This window comes from Vespula vulgaris, chromosome 2, assembly GCF_905475345.1.
Source record: "Vespula vulgaris chromosome 2, iyVesVulg1.1, whole genome shotgun sequence".
NCBI classification, from domain to species: domain Eukaryota; kingdom Metazoa; phylum Arthropoda; class Insecta; order Hymenoptera; family Vespidae; genus Vespula; species Vespula vulgaris.
Window position 1 is genome coordinate 11861623 of NC_066587.1, and position 24226 is coordinate 11885848.

A 24226-nucleotide genomic window follows, 5' to 3' on the forward strand; every position below is an offset into this window, starting at 1 on the left:
AGCTGAACATGTTATCATCTTGAAGACAGTTACATTCAGTGTGCGTAGGAACATTCTATTGCTATAAATCATATTACTTCTATTGATAAATAAGTAATTATTTTTATATTAGTAGCCTTAATTCGTTTACATATTACTAAATCTTATTTACAATAGGTATACAGTAAACTGATTACAGAATACACGCGTACGTTTGTATATGTAATTAATTTCAACATTATACATGAGTTAATTTAAAATTTGATCCAATAATTTTATGGAAATAATGTAATAAATTATTTAAATAAATTATCTTTAGTGAATAATAACAAAAGTACCTGAAAGCATTATATAATATTTCTAATTTATCTTGATGGGGTTCTATTACATATCATTTAAAATCATGGTGAGAAAGTATTACAATATCTTATCAACAAATTATTAGACCAATTTTATAAATTTCTTACTATTTATTTTAATATAAATTTCGTTTATCGATAACAATGCAATAACCATCCATTGTATATTATCTATACATTTGTGTGTTCATCAAATATTAAAAATTATACAACCCCATTTTTTTTACGTGTTCAATTGTGAATATTAATAAAAAATAGAGAAATTTTACATAAAATATACAAGAATTGTCTCGGATTAAAATTTTATTCATTTTCGACGCATACCGATGTAATATTGACTGGAATGCTTTTAAGGTACTGTTAAGAATCATGAACTAATGTTAGAACTATTTATAGAATTTAATAGAATTATATATGTATGCTGGTAATGTTGCTTATAAATTTGTAAATATATTAACTTATTCAATAATATTATTTTTTTATTATAAATGACTAAAACCAATGAATTTTTAAATAAGTGTAAATTTTTATAAAACAATGAAAATAGTTGTTTTTAAAGATTTTGTAGGAAAACATAAAGGAATCAAGTTTTATCAATGGCTTTTCTCTTTGTTTGAAAAAACTATAGTTTTCTATAACAGTAGATACTATTTTACAAAACAGTAATAATGAGTTTCAATAACTTATTACTCACACTTGACTAATTCTAAAAAAATACAAGATAATGATTTTATAATTAATATAGCTATCTACTATTCGATATGTAGAAGTCCAAATATTCGTTATAATTCTAATTTCTTAAATAAAACTTAAATTAACTAATGACATTAATTTTCTTGTGTAATTCAAGATTTTTACGAATTCCATATCTCATCACAATTTCCATGTATTTTATTTTAAAGAAAAAAGTGAGAATTTGTATAAAAATTTAAACACCTCATGAACTTATGCATGCACATAAATACTTATATTAATTTTTCAGCAATTATAATAATTTTTTATATAACCAGATTGTAATGGCAGTATTAATAATTGGAGATTTACCACGGTTCATGTCAACAATATATAATAAAGATTATGAAAGTACATGCTCCTGATTCTTGTGTATGTATTACTTAAGTACAAATAAATACATAAACATATGCAATTTTATGTGTATACTCCCTTTTGGCACTATTCAAATCTGCTAATAAAAAAAAGGTCATTATCCTCTTGCTTGTTCTGTTAATGACTAGAAATTGTAAAGAATTGTCAGAATATTATTAGGCCTTTTTATGCACAATGTACATTCATCCCCATTTTTTTTTACAGTCTACGATATGCCTATATCAACTGTGATATCTTTGATCAATGCGTGTTTGTTTTACACTTACACTGTGTATCGATTTTTACACAAGCTATTTTATAGCCAAACTGTATCATTTATAATGTGTATAAACGTTAACTTATAATTATATATGTGTGCATATAAAGTAATAAACGATCGTGCAGAACAAGTAAGAGGAACCTTTTATAAAAAAACTTGTTAATTTCATCAAAATCTTAGCCTGAATAATTCTTGTTTGTTTAATGCGTGTTTAAAAAATCTTTAATAGTCAATCTATTTGTTTATTCGTAAGATATTTAACTCAGGAAAAGTCACTTTAAGAGCAGATAAAGTACATGCATAATATTCCATTACTGTTATTTATAATTTCTTATACTTTTTACAAATATGTCACTTGCATATAATATATTATATTAACTACACATTTACATTTTTAAAAAATTATTGCAGATTGAGTAAGCACTACGTTTCATTACAATAATATGTCTCCTCCTGAGTTAAAGAACAAGCAGAATAAACGCTTCTAAACTCCCACGATACTTCAAAGCATGTAACATTGAATATTGTAATATTTACCAGTCTTTAATATGACTAAATGAAAGATGCATTTAATTGCATTATATATTAATTCAGAATGTCAGTTGTTCAACAATTAAGGTTTTTCAATTATTCAACTTATTAGAAATTCCTAATTCCTCCTAAGTGTAAAACAGCATTAAAGCGCAATAGAAATTGTATGTAAAACAGAGCATTTCATTGTACTTACACATCTATGATCGAATTAATATTTGATATGATCAAAATAACTGATGCACGAAAGATTAATTCGTAAATAGGCAAGGATTTTACTATCAATGCAAGCAAATTAAGAAACATATTAGAAAAGAGCACGTAATGCATCATTTTTTATTAAATAATTATTCATCAAACTTTTATTCATAATCCAAAAAGAAAAACGTCAATAACGAATTGTTTAAAAATTAAAGTTCATTTTAAATTTAAGCAAATTATTTTATATCTGATGAAAATCATGACAAAGTTATCATGAAAAAGTGCATTTAAATTTTAAATCAATATAGCCAAATTGATACATAACACATATTGTGCAACAATATTAGTAAATTCCTTGTGGCTTCCAATCGAACAATTCGATTGTATCTACCAGGTACTTTGTAATAAGATTTTTATATCAAGTTTTTACAATACACATGTAATGTAGCTTTAAAAGAATGCTTTTCACTGTCAAAGTTTCTGTTTGTTTCTATTTTATTAATTTTATAAATTCAAAATGATAATTATGTAACGATCATTAATGAGAAATGCCAGTTCTTCTAATTCATGAGTTAAGAATTGATGATTGAAAATGAAATTTGCACTAATATTTGATTGTAATATAACATACAAACGACAGTCAGAGAAATATGTAGTATTGTGTTTATTCACAAATAATGTAATTCATAAGTAATATAATTCTACATATTCTTTGCTTATCTATCTATTATATCCAAAGTCAATAAAAATTGTACCCTATTATTAATGTTAATAACTTTACTTTACTGGTACAATATTTGCGTGTTATTTCATAAAAGTCATTTAACATATTTCTGCATTAAAATTTTCCTCACATTATAGATGCCATATCATGTACAGTTTTATACAGCTGCTCTTCAGATAATTTGGAGATAAAAACGAAGTTTTTCATTGAACTTATTGATATATGTTATGTTATATTAATGAATCCATTTGGTGTAAGCGTAAAAAATTGTGTTATAATTACATTATATTCGTGTATTAGTAAATTCATCGTTTTTATGAATAATTTCTGTAATTAAAAAAAAAGTATTACAATCTTCTTCTCTATTATGTCTAAGTAGTGAATATCTAATTGACTTGCCTTCATAAAATATACTTTTTCTTGCAGAATAATCAATTAATAAATCCAAAAATCAACTTATAAACGAAAAACATTAAAAAACAATAAAACTAAAAATCAATTTTTTATTATGTTTTTGCATATCTTAATATAAATTCATTAATATCTTTTAATATCTTATATAAATCCATGATTTCAAACATTTTTGTCCTCCAAATATCTCAGAGTATTAATGTTATATCTACAGCAATGAGTATAATCAAGCGCATCATAATACACACTCTGTAACAACTTTAGTTTTGTTAAATTTTGATAAGCATCAAGAAATGTTTGATTCTGATGCAGGGGTTACAAAACATAAATTAGTAAAGCTACAAATACCCAAATAATCTTTTTTAATTTTTAGCATATGAAAAATTTTGTCTTATGATGCTCACAATATTTCATAATAGATATTTTATGAAATCATGCATTTGATCAGTTATCCTCATTTTTGTTCCAAATATAATCATATATAGTACACTATGTAATAAAAGTCTTGTACTTAAATTCATTATTAAACTGAAAAATGTTTATTAAGATATACAATGCAGTTCTGTTGCACCTGTACTGATGTAATTTGTACACTAAATATAAAATCTGACTTTACAAATATATCCTGAATAATACCTTATAAACGATGTTTTATAGCGAATAATCGATTTAAATTAGTGGAATATTTGGCATTTAAATTCATAGCAATTACTATGAATCGGTTTTTTAATGAATAAGTTGAGCTATAAATAAAAACATATCAGAGTCAAGAATATATATCACATTGAATATATTATATTATATACTAAAATAAATAATATACTTCAATTATAGTCTATAGATTATATTAATATATCTATCTTTAAACTTCATATAAAATCTTTAAATCTTACATTTTGAAAAAATTATTTTTCAAAAGCAGATTAACTATTGTAGTGCAAAATGATTCATTTTTATAATACAATTGAAAGAAAGATTTAATTAATCTCTAAATACAATTAATCTCTGTAGATTGCATCTAAAGTATTTATTAAATAAATCTTGTACATATCTGAACATACTTGTATAAATAATAACAGAAAAGACTCTGATATATTTCTATTAAGATGTCTTTAAAAAAAAAAAGAAAAAAAAATTGGTTTATAAAATAGGTACAAATAACATTACGGAGTAAAGACAATGTTTGATTATACAGGCACAACTATGCATTTGTTTCAATGTATGTACCACTCTTCTATATGTACAAGCAATCAACAGTTTTGTTATTTTATGTATTTCACAGATTTAAGTGTAAAATGTATGCTGAAAATACTGTTAAATACATAATTATTCAGAATAAAACAATAAATCCATTGTACAAACAGAAAGAAAAAAATTATTCTCCATATATTTTGCAATGTAGATTCTAATATATAATCAAGCTGCATGCAATAAAAAAAAAAACATTATAAAGTCAGCACAGCCAAATTAGGTAAAAACTGTGGAAAAACTAACGATTCAAAAGCTGTTAATTTCTATATACTCATTTATCAATAAATCTTACTATAATAAATTATAAATTATGATCTAAATCTATATTCTAGTTTAAAAAGTTAGAAATCTAATAGATACAAAAATAATATAATCATAAATTCTGATGATTAAAATGCTCATGCATTTGATGTTCTGGCATTTCTCACATATGTACATGAAAAAATTATGATACAGGAAATGGTTGTGCAATTTAACTAAAACTATAATACATATATACTAACTACATACTAGACTCCTTAGTGCTGATAGACTCGTTGGTATTATCAACGCGAATTAATGTAGATGAATTTAAAACAAGTGTCCTACTCAATGTAGCCACTCGCTCCATTACACACGAAGCCGAAAGACGCGCTTCGGCATCATGATCCCAACATTCCTCCATCGTATCACAAATTGATAAAAGTCCCTATGACAAAATATATTTAAAATAACGAATATAGATGAAAGACAGAATATATTTTAGTTTCTAAAAATATATATTAAAATCAACGTACCGGATGTTTACGCCATGTTTCTAAAATAAGTGGCCTTTCTTTTTTATGTACCACACTTTCTTGCATGTCTTCTAATGTAGGATGAAGACCAACTTCATCTTCAAATGGTAGTCTATATTCTCCAATTGGTCCCTATATGTAAATATATAAATATATTTTGTATTATTTAACTTTTTTTATACAAAACTGTTTGGAGTAATTGAATAAAGAATAATATCTTACATCTTGTACAGTACATCGTGAAGCCAACTCCCACAATACGAGTCCACATGCATACATGTCAATTCGCAAAAATGAATCCCTTGTGAAATTGATAGCTCCTTCTAAAACTTCGGGAGCCATATACCTTCTTGTTCCAACCTACAATGATGATGATAATATACACACACACACACACTATTTTTGTTTGGGACATAAATAGTTATAGACGTGTATTTACCTGCCCATGTGTGTCACCACAAGGCTTTCCAGGATGAAATATTAATGCTAAGCCAAAGTCGGCTATACAAGCATTCATATCTGCTTTGAGAAGCACATTCTTAGATTTGAAGTCTCTGTGAGCAACAGCTGGTTTATAGCCATCAACTTTATTAGCTGGTATCTCCTCATGCAGATGCATTAATCCTCTATTGTATATGAAAATAAATAGATACCATATAAAATAACTAATGATAATTACTACTAATAAATAATAATTACCGAGCCATAGATTCTGCAATTCTACACATTTCAGGCCATGTTACAACATTAGCTTTTAGATAGTCGCATAAAGAACCTTTTTCATGGTATGCAGTTATTAACCAAAACTCTGCTTGCAAATTATCTCCTCTTTTCTCAACACCTATAAAACGCAATATATCCTCATGATCCATGTGTGCAAGTCTAAATATTTCTTGTTCCGTTTGCCAAGATTGTTTATCTTGTATAGGAAAAACTTTTACAGCCACAATATCATTTTTCAACTGTGCTTTCCACACAGCTCCAAATCGTCCTCGAGCTTTAATTTCGAGAAGTTGAATTGGGCGTAATCCTAAATTAGGAGATGGCTGAGGTAAAGGTAATGGTTCTAACGTTGGCACCTAATAAGAATGAAATCACTATAGTATTCATCAATTATTTTCATATAAAATAAATAAGATGCATATATTATTTAAAGTTATCTACATAAATTACACTTTTATTCTACTTTATACTAACCTCATTAAAGTATCCCAATTTTTTACGACGATAGCACCAATACAGAATGGGTAAAGTTAATGCAAGAATGAGAATAGGAATTGATATGGATAAAACAAGTGTTATTACTTGTTGTTCAGTATTTGGAACTGGTTTATATCCTAAAAATATTTCATTATTAATTACTTCCATATTTGATAAAATAAAAAAATAATATATTTGATTTTCATCACAAAATTTTTTACCGTGATCAACAGGAGGAGGTTGAGTAGGTTGTGGATCCCAAGTGAAATTTTGGTTGCACATATTACCATCGCAGCAACAGAAAAATAATTTCTTTTGCCGGTCTGCATTTTCTTCAACACATTTTGGTTTGTCATAACATTCTTTACTATCTAAGAAACAACCCTGCAATAATATATAATATAATATTAAATGTTGAATTAAAACAAAATATACATATAAAAAAAAAAACAGCAAATTCGTGCAAGCAAACCTTCAATTTAATTATAGATTTTTTGGTTACACTGTCAATATACCATAGCACATAACAATGATTACGCTTATCTGGGTCATGTGGACCACATTCCTCTTTTCCTGAACAACCTTGTTGACTTTCTGTGCACATAGTTTCATTATAAAATTCACAAAATTTAGAACCTTTAACATCATGTCCTAATGCAACTCCTGTAATAAATATATAGGTTACAAGAAGATATTTGGATATAAAAATTTTTATATACCGATGATATATATGTTTAAAAGCTCTTATAAATCAAATATTATAATACAAACATACTTCATTTATCATTTTCTTTCAATATATATAACTAATAATGTTAAAAGCTTCACGATTTAGATTTAATCAAGTAATTGTAGGCATGTAATATAAATGACGAATTATAACAACCGTTATGATAAAGTTTCGTAATAACTGATATTTTACAATGTATGTATTAATATAAAACCTATGTAATTTGTTGTATTTTTGTTATCATAGAAGAATATAACTGAAATAACTGTTTGTATTTATATATCAGATATGATATTTAACAGAAGTAATACAATACTTAATAGAAATAATATATCAGTATAAAAATGAGTGCTTTCGTCAAAAAAGCGACACAATCCTCTAACTGTCTCAAGTTAAAATTTCAATTAAAATAATAACTACAAGTGTTAGATAGAAATGATACAATGGTCAATTACCTAATAATCCTAGGAAAAGGTATGGCAGTATCGTCACATATGCGGACATCGTGAATGGATCGTAAAAGCATACCAGTAATTTTGAGTCTATTAGCTATTAAGCAAATTGTAGTAATTCATCCACCGACACATCTCTCTTCCTCCCCCTCCCACCTTTATATCGAAACGCGCACAGCATGAATTCATGTCATTTTCACTATTAAATCACTGCTATTCTCGTAACTTTTAGAAAAGAAAAAGGAATAAAACTATCCTAGACTTCTTGTTTGATTCCGTAAACATATACACGTCTCGCGCGAAATCTTCCAATACAATTAAAATAAGATTCTCATCTCGTATTATTACAAAAATCACGGCGGACGCACAGAGCAGATTGACTATGAACCATAAACTATGTGATCAGACAGTAATAGCGATCGCAATCGGTGTTGTCAGAAAACATGTCTATTACGTTTCATCCCTCCTACTTTACAAACGATTCTTGATTGGGCATTGGCAAAAGCCAACGTAACAGTAAAAATTACTAAAATATCCTTTGATTTGGTAATAAATATATAGAAATTTCCTTTAGTTTACCGTTACGTTGATCATATACAATTTCCGTAACAACAATAATAAAATTTTGACTAATTCCGTTGCTTAATTCGGCTGTAATAATAATTATAGTATGTCGAAAAATTCAACATGTTGAATTTCAATTTTTACGAATAGCCAATCAAATTGCAAAGTTATTTGACGCGCGATAAACGAAGTATCTATAAAATATTGTACGCGTAAGTTTGTCTCACCAAAAGATAATATAATAAAAAATTTGTTTATATTACAATTAATAAATTTACTCTTAAAATTTACAATATATTTCTCAAATATTGCGTATAATTTATTTCTATACGCAATAAATAAAGTCGAACTTTCCGTGTAACGTTGCCGTGGCAACGCTGCATTACAGAACATTAGACAATTGCGTCGTATCTTGTAAATTCAGATGTTACGGTTATGATTGCTGTTACGGAAAGTATATATAGTTACATTAGACTACAAATTAAGAATATCCCTCGTTTCTCGTCAATATAACAACGTAATGTTATAATATATACAAACTCCAAAGATATAATTCTTAACATCGACACGTTTAGGGTTAAAAGTCTGTACTTTCAATGAGACCTACTTTAGATGACCTACTTTTAAGACCTACTTTCGATGAATCTACTAAATGAACTATGACAAAATATCCTATAACGATATTCTATTGGTTACAGCAATAACCAATAGCAATTTACTCGTACTACAGACATTTTCTAATAAATAGAGGGCGTAACATTCGAAATATTGCATGAATATATATATAGCAAATTATATAAGAACTTTAGACTTATGATACGTATTCTGCATTATCGACATTGTATATAAAAGTCTCTTATAATCCAGTATTTTGTAACGACTTGTACATTTATATTATTACTTTGCATCGTATAATATTTGCTGTACATGATAAAACTTTCGAGATTGACTACTAGGTATCGCTTCGATCACTACGGATTTCGGATCATTGCCCTATTATAAGTTTTTTTTTTATTTTGTTATTTTTATAATATAATGAAATATAATTTTTTCGAGTAAATGGAGAAACTGAGATAAACTTAGAATATATATCAACACATGTTATCACCAGGAAACTATACTAATTTATAACGGTTAGAAGACAAGTAACTGAGCCAAAACACCATCTATGATCAGCTGTAATCAGGGATTTGACATATGTAGGAAGCAGCAGAAAACAATTCTTTATGTGATATATAAAAGGTTTTAAGGTTAATTCAAGTGTAACACTGTGATAAAACTTTCATAAATAATTTTGACGGAAGTTTATAATTATAATATTACGACTTTGATCGTAACCAGATTTAAGTATAAAAACGAAGAAGTTTAAATGTTAAGCAGTTATGGCAACGCCCGTCGCTGATAAGAAACCGCGAGTGATTGTTTTAGGAGGTAAGCATAATTGATTTATTTTAATAACAGAATTGACATTAGAAATAGAATAAATAGAAATATTTTCTCGTTATCACAGGATGCGGTTTCATTGGGCGTAATCTCGTGGAGTATTTACTGGATAATGATTTGGTATCGTACCTACGTGTTGTAGATAAAGTGCCTCCGCAAACTGCCTGGTTAAATTCGAAACACGCGAAAATTTTTGAAAATCCTCTACTTGAATTTAAAAGCGCTAATTTAATAAATGCAGGTAATAAAAGAATTATTGGTATTACCTGCGTATTAAATTAAATAGAATTGAATTCATGTTTAGTATATATGCATATGACATCTCTTTGTAGCATCCTGTCAGAATGCATTTGCTTCTGATAAATCGATTGATTATGTTTTTAATTGTGCTGGAGAAACAAAATGCGGGCAAACAGACCCTGTTTATAAAGAAGGCATTTACAAATTAAGTATTAATTGTGCTCAACAAGCTGCCAAAATTAAAGCAAATCATTTTGTTGAAATATGTTCAGGCAATCTGAGTTCTTCTGAAAAAGTAATATAAATTATTCTCTTCTTTCATCAAATTTATCATATTTCAAAATAATGCATTTGTGATTAATTGATTACATGATGTAAAGGTACCATGTATAGAAGAAGAAAATGGAGATCCATGGACATTTGTTGCAAAATATAAATTACAAGTGGAACACGATCTGAAGAACATACCAGATTTAAAATATACTATTCTTAGACCAGCAATAGTATATGGACCTGGTGATAGGAATGGCTTAGGTATTACAAATATATTTCAAAGGAATATCTTCATTTTTAACTCTATACTCTGATGGATCATATAATGTGTTAAATTGTATGGTTTTGTGTTACAAATAATATTCTATATAATATTACAATGATATAAGTATCATCCATCTATTTTTATATTGTATAGCACCAAGGCTAGTAGTTGGAGCAGTCTATAAACATCTAGGAGAAATGATGAAATTACTTTGGGGACCAGATCTTCGTATGAATACAGTTCATGTAAGAGATATGGCTCGAGCTATATGGCATGTAGCAAACAGATCTGACACAATAGGACAAATATATAATGTTGTTGATGAAGGAAATTCCACTCAAGGCTCCATAAGTGCTATCGTTTCAGAATTATTTAACATCAACCACGATTATTGGGGTACTACACTATCTACTCTGGCTAAAGTATGAGAAGGATTTTAAAATTATTCTTAGTATGTTCTTATCTATACTTATATATATTGGGTGTTTTTCAATAAGTATTTTTACTACTTGCACTAAATAAAAGTGCAATTATCTAAATAATATTTTTAATATTCCATACTACCCAGATTTCCATAATGAAACATAATTTATTTTTGTTTTAGACTGATATGAGTTCTGTAGTCGAAGAGGTAAATGACAAACATATGGGTCCTTGGGCTGACGCATGTAATAAAGATGGAGTTGAGAATAGTCCTTTATCTCCATACATAGATCAAGAGTTGCTTTATAACAAACATTTATATTTAAAATCAGGAAAGCTATCTCTTAATACAGGTTTTACGTATCTATATCCTAAACTCACAAAAGAATCACTTAAAGAGGTAATAACAAATAATGTGAATGTAAATATTAATGAAGATATAGAAAAAAAATACAATAAATTTCTTCAATGTAACTTATTTGATTTTTCAGGTTCTTGATGATTATGTAGCCATGAAGATATTTCCACATTCCTTAGTACTTTAACTCTTATCAATAATAATTTTTTATACAGAATATTTGAATGCTTGTAATAACTTACACATACATAGAAACATTTCACCTTGTGCCTAGTGATCTACGCAAGTACGAAAGTTATATACTTTAGTATACACTGAATACTTATATATAACCACATTTTACACATTTAATAATACATTAGGTGAATTTATAGAATTTCAGGATAAAAAATCATGATTTCATAGATGGGCTTGTTTGCCAATGTGATAAAATAGAGATTAATGTACTTAATTTTATTATAATTAAATTGCAGGTTAATTTGTTACGCTATTAATTGAGAATTTGATTGTTAATATTTTGATTGTCATTTTTAAAGTGCAGAAATTGCCTAAATTAAAACAAGTATTGAGGATGTGTTTACATAGTAACATAAAATAATTTAATACTGTCTAAATCTCCTCAATTAAAAATAAAATATAAACTATTTTGATAATTAATTTTAATTAATATATACTTGGCCAAATATGTTTTTTATATACAACGATTTGAAGATATATAAAATGATATCGATCATTGTTAGAGATACGCGATTTTTTTTTAATTATTGTGTTCAACTGTATCTTCCAAGTGCTGTGAGTGAACCTGAAAATCATTCTATTCCAAATAATTATCAATATATTTTATAGTACTTAATATGTCATACATAAGCGAACGTATTAAGCCAAGTACAAACAACGTGATTAAGCTAGGAGATTTTATTCTTATGATATTAATCCTTATAAAAATCGCTAGATATACATAGTAAAAGCCTAATGTTTGCATAAGGTGAATGCATAAAATGATATAAATCTATGTTAGTACTAAATGTCACATAAGTATAATAGCATTTCTTTTTTAAAATTGTTGTTAAAAAATATACAGCGAGCATTTTGATAATAAAGTTATTCAATTTATCAATTTCTGTGTTTTCACTTATATTTTAAATATAATTCATTCTAGGTATAGGCAATATATAAAGAAAAGAAACTATATTTTTCTATCTTAATTTTATTCAATTTTCACTTACAACAAGATGCTGTATTCAGAAAGTTCAACAGTATTCTTAGATATTTTGTTTATCATTTTAATTTTAATACTTTAAACAATAAGGTTATAATTTTATATAGTTAATTATATGTAATATATTAAAATATATACTTTTAATATTTTCCAGAAATAATATATGTACAATTATGACTACAAGTATGTACACAGCAAGTGCGTTCTACAAAACGCCATAATCTTTATAATATAATCCTCTAGATATTAATAAAATATAATAAAGAGTAGTGTGTGAAAATAAATTATTAATATTTACTTGATACACAATAATTGCTACATATAACAATATATAATACCAATCAACATAATTACAGGTTCTTTTCTCATATAAAAGTAAGTAATGTCTGAATTACATTTAATCACTGAACATGAAGATATATTTTTCGAGGTAAAATGCGTAAGTCTAAATTATCGTGTCTAGTAGGTACAGACATTAAGTTAAAATTAAGTAATGTAAGTCACTCTGCAGAGCGATAACTGAGGAGGTATATATGTCTGACTAGAGTCGCCGCACGATAGTATTAATACTTTAACAGTATATGGCCAACACTATTAATCAGTTATTACTGGTGCCTATTGCAAAATAAATGGGATATAAATTATCTTGCTTATTTCATATTAAAGCTAGGAGATTCTTGTGGCTAGTTTCCAAGTTAAGTTTAAAATAAATATTAATAATAATATTATCAGAAAAACAGAACATATACATTTTAAGATATATCATGTCACATGTATAAAAAATATATTATAAAAACTATTATTACAAAAACACAATTTAAGAATTTTGAATTTATTAATAATTGTTTAAGCAATGAACTAAACGTGGAAACTAGATTAATAATTATAGTGTTATTGACTCAAATCATCGGTAAGTCTTACTGTATGTGATTTACAGTGAACTATAGTGAAGAATGAAGACTAATAATGTGATATATACTACAATATGTATGTATCTCATGTTTCTACCTTAAAAAAGTAACTTGCTTTTTCATGGTAATTATTACTTTATATCTGAATAATATTTTCATTTGTATTTTATAATCAATATTATCTTCACACAATAGCACGGCGACCCTATACATGATTGTTACAATTTAAAACTTATCACATCATGTAATTACTTAATATTTACCATTCAAATGAAAATACCAGTGCTAGTCTTTTAATATTAGATTACATTCATGTTTTTTTCCTTTCTTTTACAAAGAAAAAACCATGGTTTTACAAAGTGGGATATAAACAGAATCAAAATATAAATATCACAAATGGAATGCTATAAATTATGACATACTACAAATTTTTATAAAAAATGCTTCTTAATCCAAAATGATGTAAAAAAGTTCAAAAATAATTTTATTTATAAAATCAATCTTTTTTTTCCTTTGATAATTCAAATTTATCTTTATATGTGTATTTTATTTATTTTTTAACATTTTTAGTAAATGATTTTGTTATTTAGAAGCCGAACACTGATACAATCTTAAACGTGTGTGTGTGTGTGTGTGTGTGTGTGTGTGTGTGTGTGTGTGTGTGTGTGTGTGTTGCATTATGTAATATCTGCATTGTAAAGTGTGCTAAATATGAAAAGTTAATGTACAGGTAGTTCCTAATTTATGAATTCATATTTTACAAATTCTCAACTTTAAGAATTTTTTAAAAATATTATAATATAAAAAAAATCTTTTTCATTTAACATTATCAAGCTTTTCAATGGAAAAACTTAATTGTTAGGAACAGAAGACCCTCTCACTTTACGAATTTTCGCTTTACTAAAAAAGGAATCGATTATGAAGTAATTCGTAAAGGCGAGAACTACCTGTATATTTTATAAAGTATGTATATAAAAGAAAAACATACAATAAACGAAATTCATACGGATAATGATGAGCTGTCTTTGATAATACTATACATACATTTGATGATGTATAGTTCAATAAATTATACAACTGCCTTTTCTTAAAACAAATTTTGTAACAAGTATTTAACAAATATGGAAGTACAATACTATACAGAAATAACATAAGGTATAACAGATAGTATAATGGATATAATACCAAATGAGAAACTTATATAAAATCACAAAACAAACATCAGAATATGTAATATGTTGCAGAACATAAACTATTGCAATTATTGTTAGATGATATATGAACTTAATAATGTATATGAAATATAAAATTTATATAATATTAAGATATATGCAGTGAGTTCTATGCATCTTGCCTAAATAAAGCTATCATTCTTAGAATGTTATTGAATATTCTCAAATAATTAAAAAGAATGTTTTTATGAGATATATATATATGTAGTGATAATACATAAATAATATTATTGTACATTTAAACCAAAATGTAGGACTGTCTCAAAAATGGTCTTATATTCTACAAAAAAGTCTAGAATAATAGCAGTTTTCTTAACATAAAATGGGAACATTTTAAACATTAAAAAATTCTCTTTCATTTATAGAAGTATAGATATTTTCTATATGATAAAGATGCAGTTGAAGTTCTAATACGCATAGGTCCAATATAATTCTATCTTTACTTGATTTAATTATGTGCTCATGGCAACTACATTATTGCATGGTTCAGTGTAATATGATTTTGTGAAATATCACTGAATGTTAAAAGTAATAAATAACAGATAGTGGAGGTACAGTAACAACACTGACATGTCTATGTCTCACTCTAAAAGATACACCTTATTCTATCAGGTACTGTAATGGGTTTTCTGTCATGGTAACATGCACCAGTCTGGAATACATATATTTGCAAATTTTTCCTTTGTCTATTGTATGATACACAGAACTTTTACTGTTTATAAGTCAATTGTTTTTAAAGCAAAACATTTAATTATTGGTGTACTTATTTAGTCATATATATGAACAAAAATAAATAAAATCGGATCTGAATTTGTATTGTAAATGAAACTTACTTTTTATGTAGAAAAGAATATAATATAATATCATTGATATATATTAGAAATTAATTATAGCTTCTGTGTGGATGAATTTGTTTATAATAAAAATAATAGAAGTATTTAATAAAATGATATGCAATAATAATGATAAAATAATATTCATTAACTATAAGGATGTTGTATGTATGTATGTATGTATGTATGTATTTTTGAAAATTTCCGTTACGTACTGTAAGTTAATATATCGAAAAATAAAAAATACAATGATCAATTAAAACAATTTAAATGATTTTCATATAATTAAAAATATAATATAAAAATTATTAAAAATGTAAGAATCATTTACAATCGCCCAATTATTTAAGTTGTTATTATGGAGAATCTTTTAAAGATTTTGGAGACACAAAGGACGTTCACAATGAGGATCTATTATATAATTGTTCTGTGTATCTAAATTAATGTATAAATTCATTTGTAATACTCATCTTATTTTACAATATTAAACTTGCCTTTTTACATTCAGAGGATTTCTGAAACTTTGAAATATATCAAAATAAGAAAATCTACAGTTAATGTTAAAGATTTGTAAAAATTACTTGATTCTACTGATGTGAATTCTATATAATCTTTTGTAATGTGAAGCATTTAATTTATTATTTAATTTGTTAATGTCATTTGTTTTACGACTTCTTATTTCATTTGAATAGCGAATTTTCAACTTATAAATCATAACTTTATAATTACTATCTATATACTCATGAAAAAAAGTAAAGTAAAAAAATTATATCTACTAACTTTGACACATGTATAGTATCAAATTATACTCTACTTTCAGTTCTTAATGCTAAAAAATTTGTATCATATTTTTTTATGTTTAACTATCTGAAAAAATAAAATCATGGAATGGCTAGTATAATCATTATTAAAAGAGAAATACATTGTTAGTTTTCCAGCCAATTATAAAATTGTATAGGCCTTGCACACTTAGACATTTAATGTATTTATGGACTCATATTCAATGCATTATTATTCCATATATAGTTTTTTTATCTATTTAAATTCAATATTTTTGCAAAAAAATTTTATACTACACTGCTGAATGCTATTTATCAGCCGTAGTTTGTTTATGATAATGTGTGCATACCATATTTTTTATTAGTTGTTCTATCTTATGTATTCCAATGTCATATATTACATTGTACATACACTCAAAGTCCATGTTGTCATATTTTGACTTAAGGAACGATTTCCAAAATATTCGTATAAACACTTTTTCGTTTTTACATGTTAAAAATAATTTATGAAAACAAGTACACTTTTATCATTATTTGTATAAACTGTGGACTTAAGTATGGATACCTAAAGATTAATACCCATGATGTAAAGTTGACTGTAACTAAACATATTCAAGTATCCATATATATCTAAAATTGAAAACTTGATTACAAAGATCTTATTACTTGATTTGTATGTAAAATAATTTACAAGAATTTTGAATTTTTAATCATAAATGTAAATAAGAAAACCTGGATTTTTAACAAGTTTACTTTTGTCTGTAGTACTAATATTATTATTTGAAAATTTAATTGAGTACTATTTTTCAAACACGATATCTTCTTTTGAGAGAATCATATGATATATGTCATATAAATCTTATGGAACTGTATCAACTTTTATTTCTTAACTTACGTTCCTCTCTACTTTTTTATAAGCTTTGACTTTTCTTGCTTTCATAATATCTGATTCTACTCATTTGCAACAACTTTGTAACAGGCTTTTTAAATTAACGTCATATTCCTACCTGCTGTATTCCAATTCATGAAAATGCGAACAGCCAAGATTAGTCGTTAGCGTATTCATCCATTTGGTCCAAGTACTGGAATAGATGTACAGGTAACGTTTTCTGATGATATATCATTATCCGGACACCCTGAATTATTGTTTAGGCTGCCACTGTTACTGTCTAAAGTACAATTGACCATAGTGAACTGTGTATCATCCAAATCTTGGTTTTCTTCTTCATTTTTTCTTAAAACGGTACTATCACGCCTTTTGTACTGTAATTATATTTAAACAAATTCATAGCTCAAGAGAGTAATACATTTATCAAATTTAAAAGAAACTTATCCATATTATTCTTATACCTGAGGGTTTTCCGCAAGACAAATATCCTTTGATTCTCCATTTACATCCCAAGGTGATAATAATGGTTCCTTTACACAAGGTTCCACAACACCATTGGAATGTCCTCCCTAAATCAAATTATTGAATATATTACACGAAAAAATGATCTTTAAATATATATTAAAATTGAATTACTTTGGTATCTGAATGTGGATTTGTTGTAACTGGTGAAGATGGACAGAGGCCAGTAAGTTCAACTTCATTAGAAGTAACTGTAACATTCATTTGCTGATTTACAGGAGCTGTAGATTCGATACAACAACCGTTTCCATTTCGCACCAAAATACGTCCTTTTAGAGGTTGAGCACCATCTCTTAAAGATCTAGAACTCTCGCATTTATTTCGACAATAAATGCTACATAAGCAAATTGTTATGAATACTATACTTATGCTTACACCCAGAATTATACCTATTTAAACAAACGAATATATTATTATGCACATAAAAATAAGAATTTTTGCTTAAAAGATCATACTTTGTTCTAAAGTAATAACTACCTAGACTTTGATCAGGTTTAATATCTTGCGGTGGCTTCTGTTTATCTGATTCTATAACAATATTGCCACCAGTGATAATGATTATAGGATCTGATGGTTTACCATAACCTGCTTTTGTAGCTGCTTGTACAATTACAAAGTACCGTTTTCCTGGAACTAAACCTGGAAGTGTAGTTGATGTTTTATTTCCAGGAACTGTTACATTTCCCCAAATGCCAGTAGAGTTCATTAAATTCATGGTATATGCAACAAAATAATTTTGTATCACTCCATTTATACTACTTGGTTCTTTCCATGCAATACGAACTTTTGTGTTATTGCCCAAAAACCACTGAATATCCTCAACTTTTCCAGGAACTAAAATAATTGTAAAATAAGTCAATATACTATAATTTTCATAGTATTTATCATTATAGATAATACTACCATCTTCATTAGTATAACATTCAACAGATTCACTGTAAATGTTACTTTGATTATTTTCATGTCGTATCATCCTCACTTTAAATTGATACAAAGTAAATGGCTTCAACTTATCAACAGTCATCTTGGTATCATCTCTGGAAGACGTATTACTATTATTAATTTAAAAAATGTTGAGTACAAATACATTATATAATCCGATATAATAAACTCAAATAGATTTATATATACAGTGTAATGCATTTGGATGCTTCAACACTTTCTATATGAACTGCATGATAGCAAAGTTCAAAGGAATGTACACTATGCATTTCAGTTACTGTCCATGTCACATGTATCGAGGTAGATGAAACAGGAATAGCCTCCAAAGCCATAAATACATTACCTTAATAAGAAAATATAAAATAAAAATCGTGAATTTATTTAAAAGAACAAGAGATTGAATTACTTACTGGAACCAGAATGAGTAATATCAATGATTTTGGTTAAACAATCTCTTACTTCACCAGAAATTACCATACAAAGACCCACAGTGTACGAACAATTCCTTTCTATGAGATATAAAAATGATAATATAAATATTATTACATGCAATAAATTATCCATATTGAAACCAAAAATCCTAATTCTTACCAAGATTAGTTAAAGTATATTCTGTAGCATTTCGGGGCATAACAGCAGTTAATAATTTGTATCCATCTGAATTTTCACAGTAAATTTGCCAAGAATCAAAGTCTGGCTCGACTTTATTATTTCCTTTCAAATTTATTTTCCAGATGACCTATACGAGAATAATCATAAATAAAACGAAATTCCAGTTCTTATTAAATCATTTACTTATTTGAAAATTATTTTCTCACTTTAACTACTGAAATCTTGAAACTTAATAATTGCATGTCTACAAATTTTCTAATGTTAAATTCATTAGAATCTAGAGGAGGCATTGTTATAGTGCTCCAATTTAATTGCATTTCAGTCAAATTAGGCCATCCCTGTTTTGTTCTTGCTAATATTCGTACATCATATTTAGCTCCTGGTATTAAATCTACAAAATATTATTTTTATTAATCAAGTACTTATAATAATTTAAAAAATTTTAATTTAATTAAACTTTATTATTATTCATTTTAAAAACATACCAGAAAGTATATAATGTTCAGTGGTGGCGGGTAAAAATAGTACTCTAGATGATGGATGTTGATGAAGTCTCCACTGTAATTTATATTCTACCACAATACCACGAGATTCCCTTTTTGTTAAAGACTCCCATGATACATTTAACTTTGTACTACTAACAACATTCATACTTATTTTCGGTGTGCTTTTAGGAACTAATTAAAACAATTAATCTTACTTTAGTCTATGGTACATAGTTTTGGTTGCTATAATTTATCAAATTATATATTTATCTTATTACTAAGAAATAAGTAGTAATATTTTTTAAATATGCATACCACTTGGAGCTGTAGAACACAAGATGGTGGCAGACTGATCACTAGCGCCATATATGTTCCATACTCGTACGTAAAAAGAATAATTTGTAAATGGTTCTAGAAGTTTTGTTACTTCTACAGATGTGGAATTGCCTGGTTCAGGAGGAGAAACTTCTTCTTTACCACCTTCTTTTTAACAAAAATGATATACAACATAACTTACAAGTTCTTATTGATAGAATTCTAAAATTTTTAATTTATTACAACCTTTAAGTTAAACATATAGTATTTCATCATTAAACTTACCAACAGGGCTATAATGGACGGTATAAGCTGTAATACTGGTATACGGTAGAGACTTTGGTGGTTCCCATGAAATGAAAATTCTAACTGGGGACACAGCATGACATTTTAAAGAGGTAGGTGCAGCAGGACTATTACGAGATGAGTTTACTTGAAGCCGACCAGCAGCCCATATTTCTCCTGCTGAATTTACAGCTACACATTGATATAGACCAGAATCTGATGGAACTGTTGCCGATATTGCCAATTCCATTTTGTTGTGTTCTTTTATATAAGTTGTTCGACGTCCTATAATTTGGAATATTATTTTTTATATTATGTAAATATGTAACGAATTTTATTACAATAATAATACTTTAATTTTTACCATTGACAGTAATATTTAGAGAATCCTTTAGCCAATAAATTTGTGGTACAGGTAAACCCTGTGCCTGACACTCAAATCTTGCAGTTCTTCCATTTGGACAAACTTGATTCATAGGAGTTTTCAAGAATGATGGAGGTACCAATATATTTACAGTTATATTCTATAACAATTTAAATGATAAATTTAATGAATATCAAAAAATAATTATATACATATAGCTTTACACATACCTGAATTTCCAAATCATTTGTAATTGAATTTTTTGAAGAACAAAGATAGATGCCAGCATCAGAAATGCTTACATTTTTTAATTCTAGTATAGCAATACCAGTAGTAGAATTAACAAGAATGCGAGGTTGTGGAACATTGCTGTCACCTTGAAATGAGTAACTTGATGTAATGACAGTATTTATGATTTCTAGAAAATTACAAAAACTTGTATAATTACATACCTGCAAAGCGAGGTATGAAAGTCCATGTTATAAGAGGCAGTGGATAACCAGATGCAGCACATGCTAAATTAAGGCTTGATCCATTAAGTAGCCAATGATTATATGACATTTGTGGAAATAAAGATGATGATTTATACGAGTTTTCACTTTCTGATCTAGTAATAACAGTCAGTTTTGCCTCTTTACTTTTTTTGGTTTTCTTTAGGAATTCATTAGTCACTACACACCTAAAATAAAAAAAACGAAAAATATCTTAATACCATTATATGAGCAATGACAATGATATTTATAAGTTATATTATTATTTTAAACCTATAAGAACCAGCATCTGATAATTGTGTTGTACTTATATACAGAACACCTGGTGATACCATTGAATATCTGCAATATCAAAGATTTTCATGAATATATTCTGAAGACATTAATGATTATTTTGGTTTTTATGTATTAGGTATTACTAACTTTGAATCATTAAGACTAAGCTGAACTGATTCTCCATTATGCTCCCATGTAACATTAGGTGGAAAGGGAACACTATCTATAATACAAGACAATCTTACTACTTCACCTTCTTGGACAGTTACATTCTCTGGTGATTCTTTAAATACATGGGCAAGTTCTATAGTATCAAAAGATAAAAGTATTAAGTTTTTATATCAAATAAGCCAATAATATATAGCATAATTATTATTATAATCAACTTACCTGCTATTTCAATAAATGTTGGTGATGATCTCAGTAATCCTCCAAAATCAGTACGTGTTATGCAACGATATTCATCTTTAATATGATTCTTAATATTAATAAGGCTGGTATTATCTTTTTCTTTGAACTTTTGTGACTTTTGGAAATTCTGTTTCTAAGAAGAATAATTTTTTATACAAATTATATTTATTGTTTCTTATCTTAATTAATTCTAAATCTTATATTCAAATTTATAAGTACCTTAATGAAAAGAAGAGATCCATTACGTTGTAAATTGCATCGAGTAGAACCACAAGGTGGTACTGGTTTTCCATTATGTAACCAGGAAATATTTTGATTCGTACCAGCTATACAATTAAGTATTATCGCTTTCTTTCCCAATATTACATGACCACTAGGTTGTATTTCTATTGTTGTAGCAGAACCTTTTATTGAATCTGTATCAGAACCATCGGATTTAGATACATTTCTATTATTTATACTTGTTCCAATACCTTTGACACCTGTAAAATATAATTAATCATTTTTCAATCTATTCTAATATTAACAAAATATTTCATTTAAGTAAAGAAAACTTTTTATTTACTATAAATGCAAATCAATAAAATATTTTCAAAAGTTTTTCGAAAAAAAAAATAATACGTAGATGAAATAAAATAATTAAAAAAAAGAAAGCAAAGTGTGTAATTCAAAGAACATTGCATGCGATTACAAGTATTTCCGCAATTTGTGAATTGCCATGCGACATCGATGAGTGTAAACAAACAGAGTTGATGGCAACAGTAAAAGACGCACCTGCAGCACAAGCGGGCTTTAGTACTTCTGTAAACAAGATACTAAGTAAAAATACTCGCGCCGCCATATATTCACGCTCATTGGCACCGGTTTCACTGACAAATCTTAGCCGAAACACGCCGTCGTATAGCGAGACTCTTTAGAAAAAATCTTCGCCGCATGTTTGACATCGTAAGGAGTGTTTTTGGCCGGGCCTGTTTTCCGAGCTGCTACTTAAGAAACTCTTTTGACTTCATAAATGCTTGTCTTTTCACATGATTAACAAAAATATGTTATTCATCGCGTCGTCGTTAAAAAAATGGAACCGGCGATAGTCGATTACCGTGACTGCACGTTTGCCGTCGTAAATGTAACCACACCAGTAACGCCTGCCTTCGTTTTGCGTTAGCACGCGATTCGTTCGTCTCTTGCCATCTTTCTCACCTCCCTCCCACCCAGAATCCAAGCGCCGAAGAAAATGATTCAAAATTCTTCGCCACGACAAGTACGACAGCGTCATCGTGTGGTCAACAGTAGAAAATACGCCAAAGTCATACTATCTCATTCTCTTGGATTCGTTCAAATTACGGAAATCGGGTCAAATAGAGCGGTTTTATATCCTCCAATCAAAGACCTTGACGTATATAAAGTACACTGTGATTGGTACATTTGAAATATTGATTAATTTAATGCAATCTAATCGTAGAATCAATTTGACACAGTATTTCTATTATAATTGTATTAAATATATGTTCCTAATCTTGTCTAATTTTTAAAGATGGAGATGTAATTTACACGTGAAATGTATATCTATTTTACTATGTAGTCGTTACAAGTTTGCACAATTGAGTTATCTTGTCTTGACATTTACATTTGAAGCGCAGTGAAGGTGGTTACATTACGTAGTTAACGACGTAGTCACTTGGATCGCTGTAATCGAAAAATTTATTGCGCTTCAAAATATTTTTAAAAATTGTTTGCGTACAAAAGCAATTGATTTATTTGCTAAAAAACATTTTTTTCTAACAACATTCATGATTTTTTAACAATTGAACATATTAAAGTTCTTAATTGTAAAAATATTTTGATATGAGAAATTGTCCAGATAAATCAAAAAAATGCAAGATTTATATACATTGTCTTTCTTTCGATAATAATATTACAAACGATATCTTTTAAAGCGAAATGGATCAAAAGATAAATTTCAATAAGGAAAATAAAAAAAATATAAATAGATATAATCATCTAAGAACCATTTTCTTATCTGCTCTAACAATTGTAAATTATACACGTTGACTTTTTCGAGAATTAATTTCAAAAGTGATTTATTTATTTATTATTGTTCATAATTATTCATTTAT

The 24226-nt window shown here is 27.3% G+C and overlaps 3 protein-coding genes across 3 annotated transcripts; 1 reads left to right on the forward strand and 2 right to left on the reverse strand.

Annotated features, from left to right (window-relative positions):
- Positions 1 to 516: 516 nt before the first annotated feature.
- LOC127061802 (activin receptor type-2B) lies at positions 517 to 8390 on the reverse strand. The gene is made up of 9 exons (XM_050989163.1): positions 7984 to 8390; positions 7271 to 7461; positions 7020 to 7182; positions 6796 to 6935; positions 6298 to 6677; positions 6038 to 6224; positions 5821 to 5958; positions 5599 to 5730; positions 517 to 5510 (listed from the first exon to the last, which is right to left on the reverse strand). Exons 1-9 carry the CDS (start codon positions 8030 to 8032, stop codon positions 5325 to 5327), a joined length of 1566 nt encoding a protein of 521 aa, XP_050845120.1. The 5' UTR covers positions 8033 to 8390; the 3' UTR covers positions 517 to 5324.
- Positions 8391 to 9423: 1033 nt separating this feature from the next.
- LOC127061599 (uncharacterized) lies at positions 9424 to 13533 on the forward strand. The gene is made up of 7 exons (XM_050988694.1): positions 9424 to 9975; positions 10055 to 10228; positions 10320 to 10522; positions 10608 to 10761; positions 10919 to 11187; positions 11370 to 11588; positions 11680 to 13533. Exons 1-7 carry the CDS (start codon positions 9927 to 9929, stop codon positions 11731 to 11733), a joined length of 1122 nt encoding a protein of 373 aa, XP_050844651.1. The 5' UTR covers positions 9424 to 9926; the 3' UTR covers positions 11734 to 13533.
- Positions 13439 to 23304, reverse strand: LOC127061596 (protogenin-like). The gene is made up of 20 exons (XM_050988688.1): positions 22887 to 23304; positions 22332 to 22594; positions 22092 to 22245; positions 21849 to 22005; positions 21699 to 21767; positions 21387 to 21613; positions 21165 to 21310; positions 20935 to 21094; positions 20571 to 20855; positions 20286 to 20453; positions 19971 to 20162; positions 19692 to 19876; positions 19465 to 19612; positions 19284 to 19382; positions 19063 to 19216; positions 18835 to 18968; positions 18409 to 18765; positions 18046 to 18320; positions 17871 to 17978; positions 13439 to 17783 (listed from the first exon to the last, which is right to left on the reverse strand). Exons 1-20 carry the CDS (start codon positions 22951 to 22953, stop codon positions 17583 to 17585), a joined length of 3549 nt encoding a protein of 1182 aa, XP_050844645.1. The 5' UTR covers positions 22954 to 23304; the 3' UTR covers positions 13439 to 17582.
- Between the last annotated feature and the right edge of the window lie 922 nt (positions 23305 to 24226).

Coding starts and splice junctions, on each gene's coding strand:
- LOC127061802 (XM_050989163.1), bottom strand. CDS start 8,032: ATGTCCGCATATGTGACGATACTGCCATACCTTTTCCTAGGATTATTA. Junction 5,959..6,037: donor GTGGTGACACACATGGGCAG/GTAAATACACGT, acceptor TCATCATTGTAG/GTTGGAACAAGAAGGTATAT. Junction 5,511..5,598: donor AAACATGGCGTAAACATCCG/GTACGTTGATTT, acceptor ATTTTGTCATAG/GGACTTTTATCAATTTGTGA.
- LOC127061599 (XM_050988694.1), top strand. CDS start 9,927: ATGGCAACGCCCGTCGCTGATAAGAAACCGCGAGTGATTGTTTTAGGA. Junction 10,523..10,607: donor ATCTGAGTTCTTCTGAAAAA/GTAATATAAATT, acceptor CATGATGTAAAG/GTACCATGTATAGAAGAAGA. Junction 11,188..11,369: donor CACTATCTACTCTGGCTAAA/GTATGAGAAGGA, acceptor TTTTTGTTTTAG/ACTGATATGAGTTCTGTAGT.
- LOC127061596 (XM_050988688.1), bottom strand. CDS start 22,953: ATGGCGGCGCGAGTATTTTTACTTAGTATCTTGTTTACAGAAGTACTA. Junction 21,768..21,848: donor CTTAGTCTTAATGATTCAAA/GTTAGTAATACC, acceptor TTGATATTGCAG/ATATTCAATGGTATCACCAG. Junction 18,969..19,062: donor GCATCCAAATGCATTACACT/GTATATATAAAT, acceptor TACGTCTTCCAG/AGATGATACCAAGATGACTG.